The 23,757-nt window shown below is 37.4% G+C and overlaps 1 protein-coding gene across 5 annotated transcripts in view; it reads left to right on the top strand.

Moving 5' to 3' along the window:
* Positions 1–23,757, top strand: part of LOC100113702 (glycosaminoglycan xylosylkinase) — a 123,215-nt gene that overhangs the window by 86,184 nt on the left and 13,274 nt on the right. For all 5 annotated transcript variants that reach the window (XM_032601394.1, XM_032601393.1, XM_032601392.1 and 2 more), the window contains 2 exons: positions 20,202–20,555; positions 20,636–20,936. In XM_032601394.1, coding sequence (XP_032457285.1) covers positions 20,202–20,555; positions 20,636–20,936 — 655 coding nt within the window. The remainder of the gene's footprint in view (positions 1–20,201; positions 20,556–20,635; positions 20,937–23,757) is intronic.

Here is a 23,757-nt window from a genome sequence, read left to right as displayed (position 1 = left end):
GATTTTGTTTTTCCATTTCGACTTCGTACATCATTTTGTATGATTGAGCGTATATGTTTACTAGTCGAAAAAAAATTATCTAATTCCTTTAATAGCATTAAAGAACATAACACATTAGTTTGTAATCATGATTGCGAGACGACTTCATTATCAATGATGTATAGTTGGCCATATCTTCTGGCTTTGTTTTCGTCTGGATGTAGGTATAAATATTGTGGTAAATTTGACCACTTATTCTAATAACTTGAGGGCCTTTTCCGAAAAGAGCATCAAATCTAGCTCCAAAACTCGCGAAGGCAAATACATTTTTATATTGTCTAATATTATTTAAAAAGTGTTTACTTTCGTCAGTATTTCCAGAAACTAATCAAGTGGCGCGGCAGCGCCACGAAGGCGAGTTTGAGAAGCAGACAAAGCCGCGGCGCCCACGCTACTATTTACTTCTATATTGAGGTTCGCATTTTTCATTACAAAGAAATAAATGCGTTTCTTTGTTGTCTCTAATATATTTTGACTTATATCATGTTTTATTATGCCAAACTATGATTTTCAACAAAATATTGATAAAAACAGCTACCTTTGATATAATACACGAGTGTGTCATTCACAAAATGCTCAAATTAAATCAAAAAATGTTAGGACCGTTAAGTTAGCCGCAACAAGTGTTAGGACCGTAAAGTTGGCCGCACAGCTATATACAAATAGATATTGCTTTCTCATTGGTTTTTTGCATGCTCGCTCACATGTAGTTTTTAGTGTCTAGGTGTAGAAATAATTCGAGGGCGGTGTCTAGGTGTACGGGGTGGCCGATGGCGAGGTCAAGATGGTGCGCTTCGTAATTTTTTATGTCTAGGTGTAGAAATAATTCGAGGGCGGTGTCTAGGTGTACGGAGATGACTGACTCATGTCGATCATTCTCTAGCTCGATCGCTCGCTTATCACTAAAATCGCTAAAATCGTTGTAAAAGTTGTATGGTGGCGTTGGTCGCTTTTACATCTTCTTGATGGAAATCGCACTCCCCCGAATCAAGTAAAGAGTACGTGGTGATTATTGGATCAGATGCCCCGCAATCGAATCCTACTATAGCTTGACTTGTTTTAAGAATTGCAAAAATTAAAATAATTTCAGGAATCATTGTGTCCAAGTTTCCTAGAAAGAAAAATATTTTAGAATCATGTATGGCAACGGCTTAATTTATTTACATGAACTGTTTTTGGTTTCCCATTGTAATTTATAGTTACGTTACTATTTTCATTTACTTTTATTATTTCATATGGCCCCAGGTTATGATTCTTTTTGAATTTACCTGGTTTTGGTTCTTTGATTAGCCATACTTTTTCGCCAATTTTTAGTTCTATTGGATTTACGTACCGATTATAATATTCTTTTGATTTCATTTTTGAATTGATCAAATTTTCTATAGCAATCACTGTAATTTCTTGTAATTTCGCTACTAGATTTTCCAAATAACCATTAAAAGTAGGCAATTGTTCGTTTTTCTTTAATGGTTCGCTAGATGGAAGTCTAGCTGGATAACCCAAAACTAGTTCATGCGGTGTAAATTTATGATTAGTGTGGACACTAGTATTATAATTAAATTGAGCGAATTCAAGTAATTCGTCCCACTCCATTTTCTTTGAAGAAAAGTTCTTTAGATATTCGCATAGCGGATGATGTGCTCTTTCTAACGAGCCGTCAGACAGAGGTGAAAATGCCGTGGTTTCTACTTTCTTAAATTTAAATCTTCGAGCTATTTGTTTTATTAATTTGCTTGTAAAATTTGCTCCTCTATCCGTGAGTACAAGTTTAGGTGATCCAAAAATGCATATGAATTTTTTTATTAGAGCATCTGCTACTGATTCCGCCGTTTAATCAGGCAAAGATATAATTATTATAAATTTTGTTAATTGATCTTGTATAGATAAAATATATTTATTATTATTTTTAGTTACATTTACCGGTCCAACTATGTCCATAGAAATTTTATCGAATGTTTTTAATGGCGTATCAGTGATAATCATAGGTTCTCTAGATTCTTTAATTTTTTGCACTCTGATGTCCTCTCATTTTACAATACTCGCAGCTTATTTGTTTCCAATTAGGATTACTTGTATTTTTGTTCTAATTATTAAAATTGTTGCTTTTTCTATAGTTATTATTATAGTTGTTATAATTTTGATTTTTATACGAGGCGTTGGCATTATTCGTAGCTTGTTGCTGAGCCATGAATTTGGGGCAGTATTTTCCCGAATGACCTTTTTCGTTTCAAATCTGGCATTGGATATCAGCTTCTTCACACTGTTCAGTCTCATGATAATTTTTATTGCAAATTTCACACATTAGAAAATTTCTATCTAATCTATCCATTAATATTGGATAGTATTTCAATACATGTCCCCGTTGATTACATCTTTTGCACGTTACATCTGGGCAATCTTTTATTTTATGAGTTATGCCATTGCAGAATTCACACATTTCGCTTTGTTTTCCTTGATTTTTACAATTATTAGGATCATGTCCGCTTTGTTTGCATTTTCAACACAGCTCATATTCTATTATAAATGGGCATTGAGTTACGTTATGACCCATTACTTGGCAATGTGGACAATGATTGCCTTTAATTCTATTCATTTTGCAGGCATCAATTGAATGCCCGAGGTTATTGCAGAATTTGCAAATTAATTGAATCTTCTTTTTTACTATTCTGCAGCTATCTGACAAATGATCTTTATTTTTGCAGTAAAGACACGCTACTTTATGGCAAAACAATGCCTCATGTCCATAGTCTTGGCAAATTTGACACGAGTATATGGCAACGCTTGTATTTCCTGATATTGCCGCTTGATTGATTAAACTGCAAAATACTTTGTTTGCTTTACCAAATAACAAATCTCTTCTGTTTAATCTCGTCTCTACTTCTATTGCTTTTTGTATAGCATCACCTAAATTCCGTGTTGTTCCTAATTCGAGACGTATTTCCTGCCGTAATCCTTCTACGAATGCTAATAGAGTTTCAGCGTCTATTTTAGTTTCGAAATTTTGTTTTTCTTCTTCTGTATATGCTGCTACTTCCTTGCTGTCTTTTACTTGTAATACTAGTTCTTGCAACCTATTAGCAAAACTGAGTACCGTCTCGTCTGGATTTTGCAAACTTTCTGCTATTTTTTCATAAAGAGTTGTCATTTTATCAGTTGACGGATAAATCTGTCGCACACCTTGGATAAAATCTCGAATATTAATAATTTGTGCATTTAACATAGCCCTATATACGTCGCCTTTTAGTTTCATTTTTAGTATCGGAATTAAATTTGCTTGATCGGTCTCCGATAACATGTTTTTCGCATGTTTTAATTTTTCTACGTATTTGTTAACCAACATACACTTTCCGTCAAATTCTGGTATTAGATTCGCTACATATTTTAGCGATAACCGCAACTGCTGTGGCGCTTGTTGTTGTTGTAGTAGTTGTTGATTACCTGACCCACCAACCACCATGGTGCTATCTAAGATACTGTCCAAATTAAAATTGAAGTTGAATTTACTCTGCGAATTATTTAGGTTGCCGATTAGGCTTGGTTGTTCGTTAAAGCCTTCGATGTCTATCAACGATATGTCCTGTTTCAAACTATTATCGAAGCTCGAATCTTCTGCTTTTCTAATCGCTGTCAACGGTGTTATTGGTGTTACTGCTGCTACTTTTTGTTCTTTTTTGATATTTCGGTTGATTCCTGTTTATTAGGTGTAGTTGGTATATTAATGGTTAATTGGGCTTTGTTGAGCCTTGGAATCTCCCTTTTTATTGCCCCTGTGGAATTCTCTTTGTTCGTCTGCTCTGAATTTATTTCTTGGTCTATTTTTTTTATATTTTTGGCTCTTGTATCATTTAATTTTTCAGTGTTGGTTACTGCTTCTTCGTCTCTTTCTTATGTAGTTGTATTATTTGCTGGCGGTGATCTAATTATTTTCTTACTCCTCGAAAATGGCGTTTGATTGTTAGGAATTATTATTTGATTCTGTAATGTCGGATTATTTCGAACAACGCTCCTTGTTAATTTTTGCTCTGGTGGATTTTTCTGATTGTCACTCATTCGGTGCTCTCATTTTAGTTATATTTTCATTTATTATAAAATTTTATTCAGCCTGAATTTTGAGTTTTTAAATCGCGTCCAAATAACTCGAATGTAATTTTGCTGTTCTACTTCTGCTACAATACGCGACCTACTTTTCGCCTTTTTGCAAACTCGACAAGTTTTGGTCAGTTCATTCGCCACGGCTTTACGCGTGATACAGTAATTTGACTCGCCTCTGCTATACGAGTGTTATTTGAACGGTTTTAGGCTTTAAACTGATTTTTCGTGATTCTAGAATCCAAAATCTATTTATTTTTATTCAATTTCGTCATGGCAAAATTAAATAACTCGTCAAATTTGTTGCCGATTTCTATTTGAAACTCCGATCATTCTACTTGGTTGTTTATTGTTTTAGGCTGCTTAACTTATTGCGATAGGAAAAATGAATCTATTTTCTTGTTTAATTGTCTTAATTCCTCAATTAATTTAGATTTTTCACTTATTAATTTCCGTAAAAATATTTTTCTACCGACTCTTTTGTGATTATTCTTTTTTACTGTATTTATTACACTGGTATTATCCTTCATCGAATGAAATACGTGCTTTTATAATGATAAATAAATCACTATTTACACGGCAGATTGGAAAATGCACGAGATTAATTGCTATACATATGTTTCGAATATTTTGAATCGCCCTGGTTTTTAAACTGACCTAAGCGCTGTATAGATCCGACGCGCTGCGTTCTGTTACCTTGCTGACACTACAGCGTAAGGTGAGCGCGATCGCCGATGAGCGCAAGCAGGTCACTTACCTAAATTTTTTTGTGATTCGTGATTTTATATTTCTATTGTTCTGATTGTTTTTGTACTCTTTAGATTTTATCTATTTCCGTTTATTTAGATATAAGTTTATAAATCCGTTCATAGACCGTATTTTTAATGGCTAGAGGGTTTTCGTGCCTTTATGTGCTTTTTAGGATATGAGTAATCGCTATTTAAGCAGATCACAGGATATGTCGCTTTTCAGCGAGCTTTAGGATCAAGAAGACTGACCGCTCTTTTAGCAGATCTAGGGGAATGATGCTACTAAGCAAACTTGAGGAAAGGGTTACACTCGCACTAGGCAAAAAACTTGATTTATAAGGCTTCGAAACACTGTCACTTTTCGTATTTACTTATTTTTCGATTGCTTTTGTAATTGCTTTCATTGCATTTATATATGTTTTATGTTCTCATTATTTCGAACCATTGTTATTATCACTTTTTTTTAGTATAACACACTGATATATTTTATCTGTTAGCAAAATTTTTACTTTTTTTTCACAAACGTCTAGCATTCGATTCTTACCGGAACCAATGTTAAGTCGCCAATTCGATCTTTTATTTTATTTATCTTTACTAACTTGCGTTTAACTGCTTGGGCTGAATCGCTGCTGCTGTGCTGTAGTCAGGCTTATACAGGATGGGTGTATTCGAATAAAGGACACTTGTAGTTGTCTGATTCTCACGATTTATTCAAGGCAAAGTTTTCTATAAAGACCGAAATCGCGGCTTAAGACTGGTAGCTCTTGGGTAGCGACGGATAGGAGCGTCGTCCAAAGAGTCCAGGTTGAGTGTACAAACACAACTGATCGCGCAGAGTATACAGAGTATACTCATCAACTTCGCTGTTCTACATATTATTCTGACTCATCGATTTTGAGTTTTCCGCTTCGCAATATTGCTCAACTGCAATACGTCGCAAGACGTAACATATTATTGCAGATGCAGTGATTTTAGGATGCAGGTTATATGTATCTATAATCATGCATTCAGTGTATAAAGGTTGGGTTTTGTTTGAAAATTAATTGTAACGTGGCAAAACCCGGGAAAGTATTTTTTTCTCTAGTTCCGCGGCCATGAATCCGCGACACTATAAGTGTGTGTGATCTGGTTGCTTCTTGAGCCTTGAGACGCGCGCGAGTCACGCGGGATATCTTTCGTATACGGGTATTTGCTTGTCGGAGTTGCCTTTGTTCATGGGTTATCTTAGGAAGTTGCACGAGTCGATTATAAGTTGTAAGAATTTATTAAGAATATACAGTTTCGTCTGATAAACCACGTGTCTCTATTATCCTGAACTGCCCTCTCCCCTTACCGTTTTCGGGGTTGCAGCTAGCAAAGCAAACAACGTACAAAAACCCTCGCGCCGGAAAGCAAAGAGTCACGAGACTCTGGCATTCACGAGGAGCGCCTGGCGCCATCGGGTCATTTTCCAAGCCCCGGGCGAGGGATTGCACCATAACTGGGGTAACACGAAAATCCCAGTAACAAAGAATATTGTGCTGATTTATTTAAAAAAATAGAGATTGTTATCAGGTTATGTGTATCAAAAATCATTTTTTGAACTATGCTTTAGGTTAAATCATTTAAAAAGTGTATTTGTCATGGTTAAAAGTTGTATTTCCAAAATATCTACAACATTATACTTAACATTTTTATGTAAAATACATAGCCTTTAATTTTCACAGTAAAAAACTGATTTATTGCTGCAAAACAATGATTTTGGGCTGTTAACTCGAGTTATAAGCATTTTCACGTTTAGATGTCAACCGGAAAAAGTTGCATTTTTCAAAAATCTACAACTTTTCCGTTCAACTTTTTTTTTCGTAGAATGCTTAGAATTCGAGTTAGAGCCAAAAAACCGTTTTTAGCGATTTTTGGAAGTGACCGCATTCTGCGTATACATGCAGGATCAAGCCCAATATGAATTTGGCACCTTACTATTATGAGGGGAGTCCGCACGCAAATTTTCAGCCCGATTGGTTAAGGAGTCCAGCCTGCACTGAGAGACTTTCGGTGTAGCTACTATTCCTCAAGTTCATGAGGTTTCTACTCTTGCAATCGGAGTAACAGCTACTCCGATTCGGCGTAGCCCACGCGCCGACGAGTCTAGCAACGGCTCCATCTGGTGGCGGCCCTATTAGCAGACGAAATAACCTCAAAATGCTCTCATGAGCTGTAAACCAATATTTCTTATGATAATCTCTTTTGTTTTGCTAGAAACGGTTAAAATGTTAATGCTTTAATTATTTGACGTTCTATACGCTACAATTTCCAACAATTATATCATTAATATATGCAATACACTCGAATTTGTGCTTCGTACAACATTTAGCTGTGTCGAGTTTTTTGCGCTGAATCGGAGTAGCTGTTACTCCGATTGCAAGTGTAGCGCCTACTACCAGGATTTGCGGCACCACAAGACCTTAAGGAGTAGCAGCTACACCAAAAGTCTCTCAGTGTGTGTTAAATCCTGCAAAAAAACAACAAAATATTCGTCCAATAAACATTTTTTCTTTTCACGTAAATTAAAAAATATCTACTGAAAATATTTACAATATACGCTATTTCTACTGAGAAATATCATATATATACCATACAAAATCACTGACCAAAATTCATGACATTTTACTATATAAATAAGTGTTTTTAGTCACTTGCCACGGCTTTGTGAAAGATCTGGACCGTCTTCTTTACTCTATCCGGGCTTAAAATGTACTTTAAATATGCTCTCTCAGACCTAATGAAAGACATTTCTAAAAAATATTAATTAAATATTATTATCCATACATTGTATACGTAGCTAATAAATTTAATTAATATTTTTCACACTGTACTTGTTGCTAACAACATTTAATTCAGTAGATATTTGTTCTTTAATTTACGCGACAAAAAATAACTTTTATTGGACGAATATTTTGTTGTTTTTTTGTAGGATTTAACCCAGACTGGACCCCTTAAAGTCTCTTAGAGATAATCGTGTAACATCAAAATTTTTATTCAAAAAACACGCAACAATTGAACAAATAGTGCCCGCATTTCAAAAAAACGTAAAGGATCGGGATAAAAAAAATTAATTTTTTAGTTTGTGCGAGGGGAGACTCCTCTCAAAATGTTATCCCGATCGGTCAAAAATTGCGTGAGATATCGCATCTTACACATTTTTCACGCACGATAATTTCACGCAACTATAAGGTACTTGCCTGGTAGAAAATTGACTAGTTGAACTACTCAGTCAATTAAGAGATCGCCAGTTACGAAAACGAATTGTTCGCCGCAAATTCGAATAAAACTTGACAGTAACTCGTGAACGCGAAATCCGTATACGCGCATGCGCGTGTGTAGCAGCCGCTCGCCCCCTACTGCCTATGTGTATAGCGCATGGTGTAGCCAAGTGTGTGCAGCGTCTGTTGTGAAGATAACCATATTGTTCCTTTTTGCATTTAGTGAAGCTAGAAAGTTATAATCAATTTTCGGAAGATCAAGAGAAAAACTTATATATGGAAGAAGATTCTTCAATTGAAAACATTGCTTCATATCATATTTATTATTCAGACCACTGCAACAGTTCTAGTGAAAGTGAATTTGACAGTGATTCAGTTAATTAATTATTTATAATAAAACAAATCTTTTTTATTGCTTTTTTTAAACATATTTATTATTTTAATTACAGAAACGGGCTATATGTTAAAGATAGAATGAGGATAAAATGGACGCTCATAACCTACAAATTCAAATTTCATTCGCTAGACGGGTTTTTCTCGAGTTTTTGAGTATTTAACGTCGTCAGGTGACAAGGTTTCTGGAGATAATGGCGAGCATAAATTGGCGTAATTTTCTAAATTCGGATAAACTGGGCAACAACCAGTCAAGATTTCTACCAGGGTTCCTTAGTTATATCAAATAGAACGTCTGTAGAATTTGGGCGCATAAAATCAATTGCTTCCGCTCTGTCTAAAGTCGAAAAGTCCAAAATTATCACATTTGCGCTTAAAAATTTTATTTTTTAATTCTTTAAACAAATTTAAGAGGAAAATGTTCTAATACATTTTTTGTAAAATGCATTCCTTCTTGTTGATAAATTATTGAAGTTTTGGAAATTTAAGTTGAAAATATTGAATTCAATAATTCAATGATTTTTTAACAAGAAGAAATGCATTTTACAAAAGAACATTTTTCTCTTAAATTTGTATGAAGAATTGAAAAAAAAATTTTCAAACGTAAATGTGGTAATTTTGAAAAATTCTTGGCGACCTTAGACAGAGCGAAAGCAATTGACCTTATGCACCCAAATTTTACGGACGTTATATTTGATATAAGTACTAAAATTTCCGCACTTTTACAAGTCGCCAAATTGCGTACAAACAATTCGATACGCCCTAGTATGTATATCTTACTATCTTATATAGTTATTTTGGCTATATTCCCCCCACCGCCCACCCACAGCCCCTCCCCCACAAAATAACGTAAAAATCGTTCATTTTTATGTTATTTTTGAAAATCTGAATGCCCCCCTCCACAGCCCCTCCCCACGGCCCCCACAGCTCCCCACATACCCCCCCCCCCCCCTACACTGAATATGTACTTGAATGAGAATAAAATTATTTATCTCCATACTGCAGAGACTTTAGATTATCGTTCATTAGACCAAAAAGTGCAAATTTTTATACCATTATGACTAAAAAACTAAACTATGGAACTTCTTAAAAAAATCATGTTGATGAATTATGATAAGAACTACTTTCTGTATAAATATCGTGATGTTCTACTTATTCTTTCACTGAAAAAACCCGTATTGACGAGCGTGATAACTGAATAAAAAGGTATGAATCAAGTTATAAACTTGGCTACTGAGAGCCAGCTGAGATTAGTGGCCGATTCGGGTAGAATGAAGGGCTCTTGATGCTCGATTGCTGCGATGGTCAAGTAGCCAATTTTGTAAAAGAACAAAAAAATTTGGATTGGGGATGTCGGAGCCACGCTAATTGGTCGACATATTCTGGTTTTCCTAACCTTACAAATATTTTCGATCATAATTAATAAGTACATACACTCATTTATCGCACATAAACGCGGTGCTCTGAGGTGCGTATTATAAAATTATATATTTACAAGCGTCTGAATATGCACACCAATGTATGTAATTTAGACAAACAATGCGAACTACGACGCAAGGTGGAGGTGACGATGAAAGTAAGAATCAGTAAGATGACCGACATTTTTTCATACAATATTTTATGATGTACAGTTTTTTAATAATTAAATCACTAAAAACTCTGTGTTCCGAGGTCACTTACACAATAAGAAACAATTATCAATTTGATTTTTATTGATTTGAAGTATATTGAAAGCATATAATAAGAACTACGGCGCAAGGTGAGATCACAATCAGTTCAGTTTGCTCTGACAGTCCCTTGACTTCCAGCAAACAATGACTAATTCCTTCTTTTGACAAATGCGAGCAATTTTTATCATAAACTCTATCAAAAAAAAAAAAAAAAAAAAAATCATTGCGAGTGTAGGAGCATTTTGTAAGCGCAACGTTTTAATATGGAACAGACATGGTTTTGCTATATACATACAAATACTTATATACAGTAGAAAATAGGATAAGAATTTAATATACATCCATTTTTTGCTGACAGGCCTCTAGGCCTTAATATGATTGATTAAAAATTTATATGTTTAAGAAGTTTTTAAAACAAAAGTTTTTCAATATGCATGGCGGCTCGAAGGATCAAGATCTAACCTAAAGTGCATTTAAGTACATCAATTTAGTCATTATGAAAATATTTTTATTTTGAAGCATTGTCTTTCTTATTTATCTGTATTATGATTTTGGAGAAAATAAAAGGAGTTATGTCAACGAATATAGACTTGGTATAGAAGAACGGTCACGGGTTAAATTGAAGGGACGAAAACTTGGGGGGCAGCTATAGTGTATTTCAAAATACTGACCGTTCTTCTATACCAAGTCTATATTCGTTGGTTATGTTATGGTTATTATTAATCTATACATATTTTCATCCTTTGTGCCGCTATATTGATTACGTGAGCTCTCAATTGTTTAAATGTATCATTAATAAAACCGAATTTACAAAACACTAGCGCTACCAGCGCAATTCCTTTAAAATAAGCTCTCTCAAAACCAACTGGGATCTCTTTAATACAACTCTGATAAATAAATTTAATAGCTTTTTTACACACGATTACGAACAAATGTCACCGCCAGAAAAATATGAACTCTTTGTAAACTCGATCGCAGATGCAGTCGTAAAAGTAACACCGCGTAAAAAAATCCAAAAAAAGTATGTCAAAAACCCCGTTCCATGGTGGGACTCCGATTGCAACAAAGCAAAACGGTCGAGAAAGGCAGCATTTAAAAAGTGGGACAACTTTAAAAATTTGAACGACCTTATCGAATACAAAAAGAATTGTGCCCTTGCTAAAAAACTATTCAAAATGAAAAAAAAAAGAATACTTCAAGAATTTCGCGTCTACGATCAGCTTTCGTACAAACAAAAAATACGTTTGGAGCACTTGCAAGATTTTAAAAAATAGTCAAGTTAAAATTAAAACCCCAAGCCTAGCTTATAGAGGTGCATATACAGACAAATGTATCGCTTGTACAGAGAAGATATCCCCTCCATGGGTTCCCTCTAACCCATACTGGCTCCCATTGAGCAAAACAGATAATTTCCTAGACAACTACTTTACTTTCGCAGAACTCAACAAAGCCTTAAGCGGTATTAAACCAAAAGCTTCCCCAGGTCTAGACGGTATTGATAATAATCAAATTCTCCCGTTTAATTATAAACTTTTACTACTTGACATCTTCAATGAAATGTATCAAACTAGTCAATTTCCTACAGCCTGGAAACATTCTTACATACATTTAATAAATAAATCCGACGGTAGTTCAGTTAGGCCCATCGCTCTCACATCATGTATGTGCAAACTTTTTGAAATCGTAATTAAAACTCGCTTGCAATGGTGGCTTGAACATAATAAGTTAAATAAGAACAAAAACTGCACTAATTCACTTCAATAAGAAAAAAGTTAAACCTGGTATCATCGAGATAAATGTGAACAATCACATCATCAAATCAAAGGAAACTGTAAAATTTCTTGGTCTCATATTTGATTACCAAATGACATTTATTCCACACGTAAATCAAGTATTGACAAAGTGCAATTCAGCTCTTAATATTATTAGATTCCTATGCGGAACTTGGTCGGGAGCGGACCCGTCGACTCTAATTACTATTTATAAAAGCTACGTACTTTCGTTAATTGAATATGCCAGTTTCATTTACTACCCTAAGCTCAAAAAATATGCACACAAAATCAAGCAAATCCAATATGCAGCGATAAGAACCGCTCTAGGGTATAGAAAAAGCACACCAATAAATGTTTTAATAGCAGAATCCAAACTGATATTCATTAACGAACGAGCGAAAATCTTAGGCTGTAAATTCCTTGCAAAAACAATGTCATACAGAAAAAACAAAATGCGTGAACAACTAAGCTACTTCCAGCGAAATAGGAAAATAAGAGAAAGACTCCTTTATGAATGTATAGACCTAATTTGGAGTTTAGAAGAAGGCACAGAACAACAAGACACACCTCCTGTTTACCATTTCGACTTCAGCACTAATTTAACCTCTATCCCCTTTGATACTAAAATAGATAAATCCTTACGCTTAGCAAAATATCCCAACTCAGTTCTTAATGCATCTCTAGCTATACAAAATACAATAAATATATTTACTGACGGCAGTATATTCCAGGTAACAAACACATTGGAGCTGCATGTGTAGTACCCTCTCTAAACATCGAAATTAGTAAGTCTATTAACAACGAAGCTTCTATATTCGCAGCAGAATGTGCGGCATTAAACCAAGCCATGGACCTCGCGCTTCAATACGGAAACCACGACATAAGAATTTTTACTGATTCCTTAAGCGTCCTACAAAATCTCAAATCAACGAAAGACTCTGTCACTATCAATCGATACATACTATCCATAAAACAAAATTACGTAGAATTTAGAAAGACGAATAAGGAATCAAAACTGAACTTCTTCTGGGTTCCGTCGCATATAGGTATTCTCGGCAATGAAAAAACCGACGAAATAGCCAAAAAGCTACCAAAAGAAATTACCCTAACGTTCCTTGCGTCCCGTATACTGACCTTCACGAAAAATTCAAAAGACTAGCTCAATCTCGATCAAATGACATTATTAAAAAACACATGTTCGAAAATGGCACACTCTACTTCAAATTGTATTACAGTGAAAAAACAAAACCTTGGTTCCACCAAAAAAAATTATCTAGAGAGTTTATTGTCTAAATTAACCGCGTCAGAGCAAACCATTACCACATGGCTGAATCGTTATCCAAAATTAATGTTGTTGATTCTCCCCTATGCCCCTGGAATCAGGCAAACGAAAATATCAACCATGTGCTATGGCAATGCAATTTGTACGAAACTCAGCGACAAAAACTATTAAAAAAGCTTAAAAGACTAGGTTTACATCCGCCCCTTTGCGTTGAAACAGTAATTACTGCTCCACATATAGAAGCATGTAAATGTATTACTGAATACATAAAATAATGTAATCTAAAATTGTAAAAAAAAAAAACACACGTCAATTATGTTCATACAAGAAAAAAAAAACTGTAATTTAGAAATGTAAAACAGAAATAAACCTCAGGGTCCCACTCTGCACATATTTGAAATGCTTAATAAAGAAAAAAAAATTAGTATTTATTTAAAAAGCGATACCCATAAGTAGTATACAAATAAAAAATATTAATAGATATGAAAGGTAAAAGAAAATTGTTTTGTGTGATGAGGGTAACAAATGTGATAATGTAAGTTCTAAATAATGAAGAGCTATGGATTTTTAAGGTTGAAGAAATGTCCAGCTTTTCATTGGAATCAGGTAAGAGATGAGTCCTCTCTCTTTCTTGGTCGATCACTTTTGGCTCTTCGGGCGATTCTTCGTAAATGAAGGCATTTCCTGTGGAGCTTAACTATCTCGTCGTTCAACCAGTAGGCCGCTTAGTGGCGTTGGGTCTTTTACTGTGTCATAGTCATAGAAGCATCACATACGTTACGCACCAGTGCAAGCAGCGAGTGCACCAGCTCATTTGTTGAACCGGATTTCTACCGCTCTTCTCTCATCGTAAAGAAGAAGATTTTGTAACCTAGCGTATACTTGCGCGAGGAGTGCCTAATCTGCCGGCGTTGGATCTTTGGACGGCTATGTTGAATAGGAGCGCTCTATTATCGATGTGCGTACAATGGATGCTCACTCTTTACCCCTTCATCCTACGGACGAAAGTTAGTTCAGAGTGTGTTAATAAGGTATACATCTAGTGTAGCCAAGCTATCCAGAAACATGTTTCTTCTATTCGAAGTTGACCTGCTAACCCAGATAGTGGTTCATGCATTGAAATCCTTGGTGATTATGAAGGGCCACTTTTTTCTTGCCTTATCCACTAGTCTAGCCAGGATTGTGGCGAATTGTGCGTCCGTGAAGCTTGGTGAAGCATATACACTAAATATGTATACCCCATTCACCTTCGCCCAGAAGATTAATTCTTCTTCAAAGTATGATGAAGTCGCAAGTTACGGTTATAGGAACAACCCCGGATAATGAGGTAAACTGTGAATACATTGAATAACCAGCCGTGGACAAACGATAGAACCAGGCATGGGTGTATTGAGCTCATACTGGCGAACGTATTCATTAGAAATACTACGCAAGCACCACAACAATAAATGCATTACCCTAGCTCATATTTTTATCTATATTCTATTATTTTCTATTACAAATTGCAAAAATGGGCTTTTTAAAAAGGCCGCAGTGATGACACTACCCAGAAAGGAAATGTGTGTAATGTGTAATTCGCCACCTAGTCTTAAGCAGCAACAAAGCCAGCGAACGCGCTCTGCCTTGCAGGGCGTAAAAATACAAGAATCTCTTTTCGGCATACTCCACGGCATCAGGGTTCTTGGCCCATTTTCGTAATGTGTAATAAATTTAGAAATAAATTTAAAAGAACAAAGGGGAGAAATAAAAAGTAAGACATGAATAAGAGTAATGCATTTATTGTTTTGGTGCTTGCATATGTGTTTCCGGATGAATGCATTCGCCAGTGTAAACTCATCATACTACCTATGCCTGGTCCCATCAGCTGTCCGCGGCTGCTTATTTAATTTGTTTGCATAACCTGAGAATGCACTGTGTCGTGGTGGAAAGCACCCATGCGTCTGCACTAGACGACTTCACTCAAGACCGACTTAGAGTATCTATGTTGTAACAGTGTGTTGCGAATTGTAAATATTTCATAAGGGAACGTGAAAATGCAACTTTATCATGTGCGAAATGCGTTAAATGCAAACTTATAAAAAACTAAAGAAACTAAAGAGGGTCAGGAGAGGGGCAGCAGAAGAGGTGGGAAGAGTCGCTATTGGTGTGTCAAAATGACTAAAGAATCAGAGAAAGTTCATGTGTTTGTTTCTCTCTCGGAGAAAGTGGTATTAGGCAAAATCTTAAAAAGACCATAGCATGACCTTTTTTATGGAGTCGTCGAGACAGCCCATGTCAGCCGACTGTCGGATTCACACCGACTAAACACATCCCTCTTACGGCCAGGTGAAAAAACAGCTTCTTCGTCTTCTTCTGTCATCTTCGTCCCTTTTGACTTTCTTGAGAATGTTTGCTGCATAATTGCTGACTGCGCACCATCCATCCTCTGAATTCAGCATGGCCGTCATAATCGACTCAGGAGTTACTCTAGTCTGAAGATAACTCTCAAGTTCTTCTCGCTCCTGATAATATCGTGAGCATTCAAAAGACGTGCTCAACATCCTCTGTTACATCCGAACATATTGGGCAGTTCGGACGGTCATCTAATTTGAACCGATGCAGGTACGCCCGGAAACATCCGTGCCCGGTTAAAAACTGCGTGAAATAGTAGTTAACTTTCTCATGTCTTCTTCCAATCTAGTCTTCTATCCTTGGTATAAGACGATGAGTCCATCGCCCCTTGCCACTAGCGTTCCATCTTGTTTACCATTCAGCCATCGTCTTCTTTCTTGCGGCATCCCAGTCATTCGATCGTCTCCTATCTTCGAGTACGTTCTTTCTTTCCAACGCTAAAAGGTCAATGGGTGGCATGCCTGCTATAATGCAGGCAGCATCGTCCGATACCGTACGGAAAAGGGACACCACTCTTAGTGCACTTCGCCTATACACGGTAGTCAACTTAAAACTTAGTCTTGCATCGATGGTGATCCCCAAGTATTTGATGGTTGGTTGAGAAACGATCTTATGTCCATCCACCGTCAGTGTGATTTCCTCCATCTTCTTCCTACTGGAAATGAGGATAACTTCCGTTTTGTGACTGGCTAATTCCAGAACCATCTCTGTTAGCTATTCGTGTATTATACGAGTTAACTCATCAGCTATGTCTTTCACCTTTTCTTTATGTTTCGCTACTACTACTACTGCTATGTCGTCAGCGAATCCCACGACTGTTGCTCCATCAGGTAACTGTAGCTTTAGTACTCCGTCGTACATGATGTTCCAGGTCGGTGGGCCAAGTACTGACCCTTGGGGGACGACTCCTGTAATTTTATACGTCTTGGTACCGTCCTCAGTATCATATAATAAGATTCTGCTCTTCAAGTAGTCGGACATCACCCTTCTTATATATATATATATATATATAAGGGTACATCCTGCTTCCGGAGTGCCTTGTGTATTTCATTCCATTTGGCCAAATTGAATGCATTTTTGACATCCAATGTACTATGGCACAATACTTCTTTCTTCCCCCTTCCATCTTTTACCTTCTATCGCTGTTTTTGCAGTGTTAATCACTAGACTAACTGCGTCCAGGGTTGAACGCTTCTTTCTGAAGCCATGTCGTTGTTCCGCTAATCCACCTTTTCCTTTTATAAAATGATCTATTCTGACGCAGATAATGCGCAGCATCTTGCCTGGGGTATCCAGCATGCAGAGCGATCTGAATGATGAGGACTCCTGGGGTAGTTTCTTTCCCTTTGGCAGAAGCACTAGTCGCTGTTTCTTGCAGTTGGTGGGGAATGTTCCCTCTTCTAGACATGTATTGTACAAGTCTACAAAGACTTTTGGATGAGCGTGAATGGCATGCTTCAATGCAATATTTGGAATGCCATCCGGCCCTGGGGCCTTGTTGTTTCCTACCCTTCTGCAGGCGGCTACCAATTCCTTAATCGTGATCGGTGGGATAGCCTCTTCATTCACACCTCGACCGCAGGGGTCTTGTTCGATCTCGTCCTGTAGTTCCTTAAGGCACCGTCGTTTGTTTTTGCGGATTTTCTTCTTAAGACTCCTTTTAGCGTCCTTCATTTCTCGTCCGCGGGCATCTACTATTTCCTTGCCTATACCAGTTTTATAGTATTTCTTCCTCGCCCGTTGTTCTCGTCTTCTGGGCCAGTGACACACACTACGTAAACTTGCAATCTCCTTGTCCCACCAGTATACTGGTGGTCATCTACTGTATGCCACTCTTCGAGGCATAGCAGCGTCACATGCTTGGGTGATGTTTACCGTCACCTGTTCCGCCTTGCTGTTTGCCGTTCCAGACAGTTGCATTTTTTCTAGTGCTAACAGGAACATCTCCTTATCGTAATCCTTCGTTTTCTAACTAACTCTATTGGTCGTTGTACTCGCGCTGGGTCCCTGTTTTGATATTCCTACCTCCATTATTATGGCCTGGTGATCACCATGTGTGTAGTGCTTACTTACTGTCCATAAAGCGACTGAGCCAATAAGGCTGCTGCTAACAAAAGTCAGGTCGACAATACACCCTGCGTCTTCTTTTCTAAATGTGTGGGTGCATCGATTGCTTCTAGAAGTATTCAACCTCTGTAGTTAGTCCTTATGCTGCCCCACTCCACAGCCTACGCATTGAAGTCGCCTGCAATTAGTACCGGTTTCCTCCCTGCTGCGTCGATCTAGCAGTTGTTCGAACTGCTCGATTGGAGCGTTAGGTGAAGCATAGCAGCTGTAAACAGTGACACTTACTACTTTAGCCCGTATAAATCCTTCTTCACGGGTCTCCATTTTTCCACAGAAAGCAACGTTTTCACATACCCAGATTGCTGCTTTACCCGTAGTGTCCATTTCCCACGATGGATCGTATAGATCCTTATATAGTTCGCACACAATAGCTACGTCTACCTCTTTCTCGCGGACATACTGGTTGAGTAGGTCCTGTGCTGTCTCACAGTGATTTAGATTTAACTGCACTATCTTTATTTTCGTTGGTTCTTCAGATATTTTAATGCGGCTCGGTAGGTTGGGCATGTATAGCTACTAGCTGCATGGTCACTCTTTAATTCTGCATCTTTTTCCCGGCAGAGAATGCAACTCAGCTCGTTTGTGCAACTTTTCGCTGCATGTCCTTCCGTTCCGTACTTAAAACAACATTTACTAATGTCGTACGTCTCTGTACACTTTATTGCGATGTGGACAAACCCCAGGCATTTATAGCATCTAGGTGGTCGCATCTCTTGACTAATCTCCCTGATTCTGCAATTAACCCAACCTGCTTTGAACTTTTCCCTTGCGATCGCCTTTTGGGCAATCTGGGCAGGTAGCTGTACGACGGTGGTCTGCGTATCTTTATAGGTATTCCGGAGGGTCTTTACGGACGTCTCCTCTACTACTTTCTTCTCTTTTGAAAACTCTCTATTCAGGGCTTCTAGAATATCCTGCTTAGAGGTAAGCATGTCAAAGTCTTTTATTTCAACGACCACTTCATGATGAAGCCTCTTAATTGTAGCTTCTTCTACCAGCATCGTTTTAACCGCTTTTTGAAGTTCCTGCATTTTGACGTCTTTGGTGCGTCGTAGCTCCAAAAGAAGATCACCTGCCACTGTTTTGCGTTTTTTTACGCTATTTCTAGGCAATGTCAGATTGGGGTACGCTTTTATTTTCCTCAAAATATCAGCGTACGAATTCCCCTCAGCAGCTTTTATAACAAGTGCATCAGGCCTGGCGGGTCTCTCTCGTTGTTTTCTAGTGCCATTTTTATTCTTGGCACCAGTGCCTTTATGTATCTTCTTTTTCCTCTTATTTTCTTTCTTTTTCTCCTTTCTGGTGATAACCACCTGCCAAGGTGGGTCTGCCTTTTCTTCCGAAGACACCTGTGATTGGCTTTTTGATGTGACTACCACAGGGGCTACTTATTTATCTTTCTTCGTTTTCTTGTCTCTCTTTTACCTGGCTTGACGACATTGCCTTACGCTTATTTAGCGTTTTTGTTGTCACCGCATTTAATGCATCTATCGTCTGTGATGCCTTGTCCTCCTTCTGGATATGCTGCTGGTTCGGTAACATTTCCGCTTTACTTAGCATCAATCCAAAGCTCTCCTTGCTCTTTTCTAGCCCCACTTGTCCTGTTTCAAGCCGCCCAATCTGTGACATAATCGCCGATAGATTGCTTTTAACAGACTTATGAATGTTGGACGCGTTTGACACAACATTATCCATAGAGTCCAGCCTGTCTCGGATCTTCTCCCATATGCTTTCTCCTTCTCGCTCAGCATCCCGGATTTTATTCCAGATTTTGAGAGCTCCTTTTCCTGCTTTCTCTCCTTGCTCGGTTAAATTATCTATGCTTGATAATAGTCTTCATCCCGGTATGTGTCCAACCACCCTCGATCCCCCTGTCTATGGAGGCAGATGACATGGCCCCAACACATGACTGTAAGCGGTGCCAGACTGGGACCATCATACCAGGGTATAGCACGCGATACTGCCCTAGTCTACCTTTACTTTTTCGAACCTCCCACCCCGAACAAAGTGCTTGGCTCTCTGGAGAGTTTCTGGCAGACATCAAGCAATATCACACACCGTCAGCGGAAGCCAAAGGTGGTTCAGTTTACTTTGGCTCGCTACCTCAGATTGCCTCCCCACCCAGGATCTTCTTTTGGCAGCTTACGGGTCGCACTGCACGGCAAACGCGGCGGCCTGATTTGGTCCACGGAACATATTTTATTTCTGCTCTATCCTCTGAGGTATATACCTCAGCGAGCTCTCCCCCATCTGCCACCCAGGGGTCGCGCTACGTACGGGTGTCGGGCTTTCCCGCGTGGTGTGTGTGTGCACAAATTTCTTATCGAAGCACTCCCATATAAATAAAATTGCTAAAAATTACACGTAGCGGCATTTACGATTAGCATCAATTATAATCAAGTTGCTCATTACAATACAATATTGAAGTAATTTTATTATTATTTCAGATGTTTCGACGAAATATGATTTTGATGTGTATAGGGTTATTATTGTTATTAACACTTTTAAATATTTTTAACATCTGGGCCACTCAGTATAACACAAGATCAGACAAAAAAATCAGATCATATACAAATAAAAATAATTTAAAAAAAAAAGAACAACATTTAAAATCACATGGTTTAAAGAATCAACCGTTACATGCGCAAATAATACAAGAAGAAATAAAGAAAAGTATATACACACTACCATTGAGGTATTTTGAACGAAATTTGCAGTATAAATATGTACTCGAGAATATTATCAATGAATTAAACATAGACCAAAATTTGAATAGTAGTATTATTGACAAACTAAGTAATGTGAGTATTCAAATATTTTTGATAAGCATATAACAATCTTTTTACATAATGAAGTATAAATATTTTTTATTTATATGCAGTGGCCGAATAGCCGTCAACTAGTTCCATCACCGACACCAGAATTAGGAACAGTAATAGAATTTTTACGAAGTATCAAAATCACACATGTTGATAATGCTAAGCTAGGAACACAATTAAAGTTGATGATAACATTTGAAAATGGTTTAAAAGCTTTATTCAAACCACAATGGTATAAAAGAACAACCAAGATAAGTGGCTTAGTATACTATGGAAAAGATAGACATAATGCTGAAGTTGTAGCATTTTATCTTGCTCTATTACTTTCATTTCGAAGGATACCTTTGGCTTTGATAAGAAAATGTATGATAAACATTTAACTGTGACACACATACGCGCGCTTGAGAGATTCTGTTATAACTTGTCACGATCAGCTTTAATTTATTATAGTAATCTACGTTACACATAAGTTTTGCCACTTCCGCTGGTTCTCGAATTTGGCGTCCAATTACTTCCATTTATTTATTCTCTCGGGCGTTCCCCTTTGTTACTCTCCTTCAGTTTCTCTCTAATATACTCTTTTTTATTTATCAAGGATATACAGCACTAAAAAAATAAGTCCAGTTCTGCTACTCAGAGGTTTTCGGGGTCGTTAAACACGAATTTCATTTTTTTTTGTCCGTGTCGCTTAGGTCATACCATCGTCGCTGATTCATAACCATAGCTGGAAATCAGTAATTTAAAAAAAAAAAAATTCAACATTTCACGTTTCTACTGCAGAAAAAGCGCTTATATATCGACATCTGTGAGGAATAAGGTCGTATCCTGCGAGCACGACGAATCTCGCAAGCCGTTTCGAAATCGACGTATTCCGGGATCCGCTTCAAGCACGACGAATCTCGCAAGCTTTTTCGGAAACGACGTATCTCCGGATCCAATTCGAGATCGACGTATCTAAGGCGCGTATTCTTTTTTTCTACAATTTTTTAGTGGCAACTCTGCAAGATTTTAAATCGCACGATTTCTGGCAAATATACGCGGTAAAAAAATTTGAGTCTTACAAATAAGTTTAAGGATAATGAAAAATATTTCGGAATACCTTTCACGGTTTCTTCTTACTGGTCAGCCATAGTTTTAATCAACACTCGCTTCATTTCGGTATCAAAATACTCGACACATTATTGACACTCCAGCACATCACTAGTAGCAGTAACAGTAGCAGTAGCAGCTTCTGCTGCTACTATTGTATTTGCTGCTGTGGCTGCGGTCTGCAATTCGGCCAGAATATCCAGCACTTCAGGATCGTAGTAATAGTTATCAGTCATTGCTGTTTAAACCCTGGTCAAGAAGCTTGTTTTTTTTTTCAAAAACACCTTTCATAAAATGTAGACAAATGTCTAAGCGAATGGTTATCTGTAGAGAGCTACATATGTATGTTACAGCTGTAACGTCGCAGAAGCTCTAGCATTATAGCTGAATGAAGCAGAAAATCGACTGACATACCGATTTTTTTCCCTTCAGTGCCCTTTTACACCCGTATACGCAGTGATATGGGTATGCGGGCTGTCAGACACGAACAATTTTGTGAGAGTGGATTTTCGAGCGTGAAGGTAGCTTAAACAAAATTAATTCGCACCGACACAACCCGCGGACACAATATAAAAGGCTTTAGCACTCAAATAAATCAACTTAAAATTAGTTCGACTCCACGTGGTCGGGCAAACCTAACCTACAGAGACACTCGAATACTCGCACTCAGCTTACACAATAAAGCTAAAAACAACGCCACTTGCCTAAAAATTCGCACTATTTTACACTCAATTTACCTAACAACTAGACTAGATTTAAGCTAAATAAATAACACAAGCAAACTCCGCACACATTCACTGTAAGCAAACAGTATATAATTCAGCGCTAAGTCTTGTTCAACCGACTCACATCACGCAGATTTTAAAGCTGAGCGTAGAGCATGGCAGCTGGTAACGATGCTGAGGCGAGACGCACCAGGAAATCAAGCTGGAATTCCCAGTTCGTTCCAGGAAAATCGTGTCAAAAAGCCAGAAGTGATGCTAAGATGGCTACAGGGGGTCTTCACACACGGATGCCTTGTCAATGAACAGTACGATGAAGATTTCTCTGCGAGCGTCGAACCCTGGCCAATAAAAATTAGCACAGTCCGAAGCTTGCAAAAAAGTGCGTGCAAGAAACTATAAACAAAGAGCCCGAAGGCAGATAAAGGCAGAGATAATCCAGTTAAAAGCAGGAGCGATTGAAAGAGCGTGTGCTTATATTTACCGTTAGATGTCGTGATCTGATATATATATTTTATAAAATCGCTAATACAATGTTAGTCGAAACTCTTAGAATGATTTACTATGCTTTCTTCCATAGTGTGATAAGCTATAAAATTAGTACCTGGGGTGAAGCATATCGAAGTAATTTACATATTTTACAAAAGGTTCAAAAAAGATACTATAAATGAAAATCCGCTTAACTTATAACAACTGTTCTGATTTAAGGCACTGCAATTGCACTATAAAGATCTAAAAATACAGTTTCTGGCTTCTGATAGTGCACCAGGTGCAGAAGTACCAGGAACAGATCTATTATAATTCCCAAAAACAAGAAAAGAATTAGCGATAAGAATAGCTATAAAAAAGCGATAGTTACTTTAAATGCATTATCGCATGACTTGAAAAACGTAAATATTGTAAAACCTGCACAAATGAAAAAAATTAAAATTTGGATAAGAGTAAACTACTGAATAGAAAAGCAATTCTATTATGTATGTAAGAATGTGTGTATGTTGTGCATGTGTTAGGGTAGTAATGAATTTACTGAACTAACAAAGTAACGTTGTGTGATTATGCGGATGGTAGCTTACTCTCCCATACGGGAGAGATCAGTACTTCGCACTGATTGTCGCGGCGAAGCTGTTTGCGTGATAATAAAACACCAAGGAAGATTAAATTATTAACGAGAACGACTTACTTGTGTTTGTTGACGGGGATGACCCAAAGGTTGACGATCAAAACTCTCAAATCAAATAATCTCTTAGACTCAATTATTTCAAAAATTCCTTTATTTGTTTCTGGAGACTTCAAATAACTTTCAAATGGAATAAGACACAATTTCGGTAAATGATGGACGGAAAGACGGAAACACAATTAAGACTAAACTCCAA

The sequence above is a fragment of the Nasonia vitripennis genome (assembly GCF_009193385.2).
Source record: "Nasonia vitripennis strain AsymCx chromosome 1 unlocalized genomic scaffold, Nvit_psr_1.1 chr1_random0010, whole genome shotgun sequence".
NCBI classification, from domain to species: Eukaryota; Metazoa; Arthropoda; class Insecta; order Hymenoptera; family Pteromalidae; genus Nasonia; species Nasonia vitripennis.
The sequence above is the reverse complement of the archived record's forward strand: the minus strand, read 5'-3'. Positions and strand labels throughout refer to the sequence as shown.